The sequence below is a fragment of the Pleurodeles waltl genome, chromosome 2_1 (assembly GCF_031143425.1).
Source record: "Pleurodeles waltl isolate 20211129_DDA chromosome 2_1, aPleWal1.hap1.20221129, whole genome shotgun sequence".
Lineage (NCBI taxonomy): Eukaryota > Metazoa > Chordata > Amphibia > Caudata > Salamandridae > Pleurodeles > Pleurodeles waltl.
Genome location: NC_090438.1, coordinates 542,499,217 through 542,502,053, shown reverse-complemented (window position 1 = coordinate 542,502,053; position 2,837 = coordinate 542,499,217). Strand labels below are relative to the sequence as shown.

General features: G+C 41.6%; 1 protein-coding gene across 1 annotated transcript; it reads right to left on the bottom strand.

Annotated features, from left to right (window-relative positions):
• Window positions 1–219: 219 nt before the first annotated feature.
• Window positions 220–2,237, bottom strand: XCR1 (X-C motif chemokine receptor 1). Its single transcript, XM_069206379.1, has one exon. The coding sequence runs from the start codon at window positions 2,230–2,232 to the stop codon at window positions 1,219–1,221; it is 1,014 nt and encodes a 337-aa protein (XP_069062480.1). The 5' UTR covers window positions 2,233–2,237; the 3' UTR covers window positions 220–1,218.
• Window positions 2,238–2,837: the final 600 nt, after the last annotated feature.

Sequence of the window (2,837 nt, the reverse complement as noted above, 5' to 3'; positions counted from 1 at the left end):
CTGCTGTAATAGTATGGGTGAGAAACTGATCTAATAGTGTGAATTCCAAATTCGAAATATTTGGAGACTTAAGTTCAATTTTGGTGAACAAAGGTCTTTGTAAATGGAGCCTCCTCTGTAATTGTAGGACATTCTTGTGATCAGATTATTTTGAACAGTTTTTTTATAGGGCAAGCTCGACCCTTATGTATTGGAGGGGTTTACATGAGCACCAGTTACATCACACAGGTCACATTCATTTTCGAGGCAGGGATAGATTAAGTGATTTACCCAGAATCGTAGGATATTAAGCTGACGACGACGACGACGACACTCGAAACTGGTCCCCCAGTTTTAAAGCCCACAGCTCTAGCCCTAACCAAAAAGACCCACGGCTTACCTTATCATTTCCTCATAATAGCTCATCTCATCATAATGCCGTTATTGGGAAAAAGGGCGGGCGGAACTGGCTTCACCAGCAATGGATAATCTATGAACGAGCAATACGAGCACGTTGGGATGGCTTATAGTCAGCGGGTCTAAGATCCAATCCACAATACACATGGATGCCGTTGAACATTGTTATATGCCACTATTTTTAAGGATAAGAGGATACATTATCATATGACATTATATATTTAGCCAACGCTTTCAAATTAAAATGTTTCAATCAAGAAATGCTTTAAAACGCACATTTTAGTCCCGCTCCGGCAAAAAAAAAAAAAATTCGTAAACGTGGACGCACATTACTTCATGGTACTCTCATCATTTCATTATTGTAAACCAGTTTGCACACACACGCGAAGGTTTATGGGGCCTGCTGATGTATTTACTCTCAATGTGGTTGTAAGAAGCTTTTTATGCTACCAAAGTTTGTCAAAGTTCTCGATTTTGAAATTCGTTATGTTTGTACCAGCCAAGGCAAACTAAAACCGGAAACTGCAAAGTTTCTGGGCCTTCAAGGATCATTTTAAGTGCATTGCGAGGTGATTCTTACTCCAATCAAACACATCCAAGATGGATCAGTTAAGCGCACGTTTCCCCTGGAAGTTAGCATTTTGTAGATTGTTTTCCTATGTACAGCGGCAAATGCCTGTTTATTTTACGTGATATCAATTGCTACAGAACTCACAATTTTCAAGCAGGTGTTGGATAAAGCACATTTTTTCTACCCAATGTCATGAAGGTTGTGAGAAAACAAATTTTGCAGCATCGCACAACCTGCAACATAGAACTGTGTCAGTACACGGAGAAATCTTCATGGTGTAAGTTGTCGTGGGCGCTCACTCTCACACTTGTGTTCTGCTCTTGGTAGCTGCAAGGTCGGAATCGAAGGAACATGCGCTTCAAATGCCTACTGAACTTTATCCCAACAAAGGCATACAGCACCGGGTTCAAGCAGCAGTGAGAAAAGGCCACTTTCTCACAAATGTACAAGGCGAATGTAAGATGCTTACTCATCTCACAATCCAACTCCAGAAGATCTGTTTGTTCTAGAAACATCAAAATATTGTAAGGAGCCCAGCTCAGAAAAAACACCACTACGATGATGAATATGAGCTTCACCGTCTTTTGCCTCCTTTGGGCGGGGGAACGCAGAATAGTCCGGAGTATATTGAAGTAGCAGAATGAAATGATAGCAAAAGAAATCAAAAAGAACAAGTTCTGCTGGTATATGCCGAACTCCTCCCAGGCGTCGCTGGCATACTCACACTTGAGGAAATCACTGTTGTCTCTTCTAACAGTGGTAAAAATCAGCACAGGTGCAGTGGCTAGGCAGCTCATGACCCAAATAATCCCACACAGAATTAAGCCGGACACACGCTTGCGCGACCTGAGAGCCACGAGGGGATGGACCACCACCAAGTACCGGTAAATGGTCATCATCGTCAATATGATTATGCCGCTGTAAAATCCAACTGAGAAAACAGCACTCATGAATTTGCAGAGCAGTTCTCCAAAGACCCATCCAAACATGTGGTACGCTGCCCAAAATGGAAGCATGGAAGAAAAAATAAAGTCTGTGATGGAGAGGTTCATGATGAAAATGTTGGTGATGGAGGAAAGATGTTCATATTTCACCACAATCCAGAAAACCAGGCTGTTTCCAAGCAGGCTGAAGAAGAAGATGACGGAGTTCAAGATGGCAGTGAAGATGACACCAAACTGAAAGAGGTTGTAATTCTCGCATGGTGGATTCAAATCACTATAGTCGATGCTGGGTGTGGTGTCAGTGAATGTTGCTGTTTCCATCCTGATTTGTTAGGGATACACGTCCTATAATTTAGCAGGAAAACAAAGAAACAAACATTAGATTGTTTAAACAAGCTGCCTGTGAAAGGTGATCCTTTGAATATCTGGTTTATTCAGTTAGTAAAGTTACTTCCAATTAAAAGTATCCTCACCTCAGTCTCATCAATAAACTGCACTGACAGATAAGGAAGCAGCAGTGAAAGGAGTTGGTTCCTTTCTGTAATCTGAAATATAAATTATTCACTTCCTTAAAGTTTAGCAGGTGAAACGTCCAATGAATTAAGCAAAACAACGTCCATAGGTTTGCTTGCTTACCACAGGCCGACAACCACCTGAAAGAAGAGGCAGAACCAAATTTGCATCAAGCCTTCTAAATTATACACCATTTAGCATTCTACAAGGCTCCCTAGAGCTACTGAGCTGACAAGCTTGTGTTGATGCTCCTGCGCCTAGTGAGTAGGAAAGAAACCTCAGAAGACTTTGGGCAGCATTTCCAGCACCCCCAAAACAACTTGTTGCTCTCAATTGATGAAGGAATGAATCCAGAAACACAAGTTTAGAGCTACACAACTCAGGCAGCACCAACAAGAGTGAAAAATTAAAGT

What these genes read in the sequence shown, in the direction of transcription:
- XCR1 (XM_069206379.1), bottom strand. Translation starts at nt 2,232, where the DNA reads ATGGAAACAGCAACATTCACTGACACCACACCCAGCATCGACTATAGT.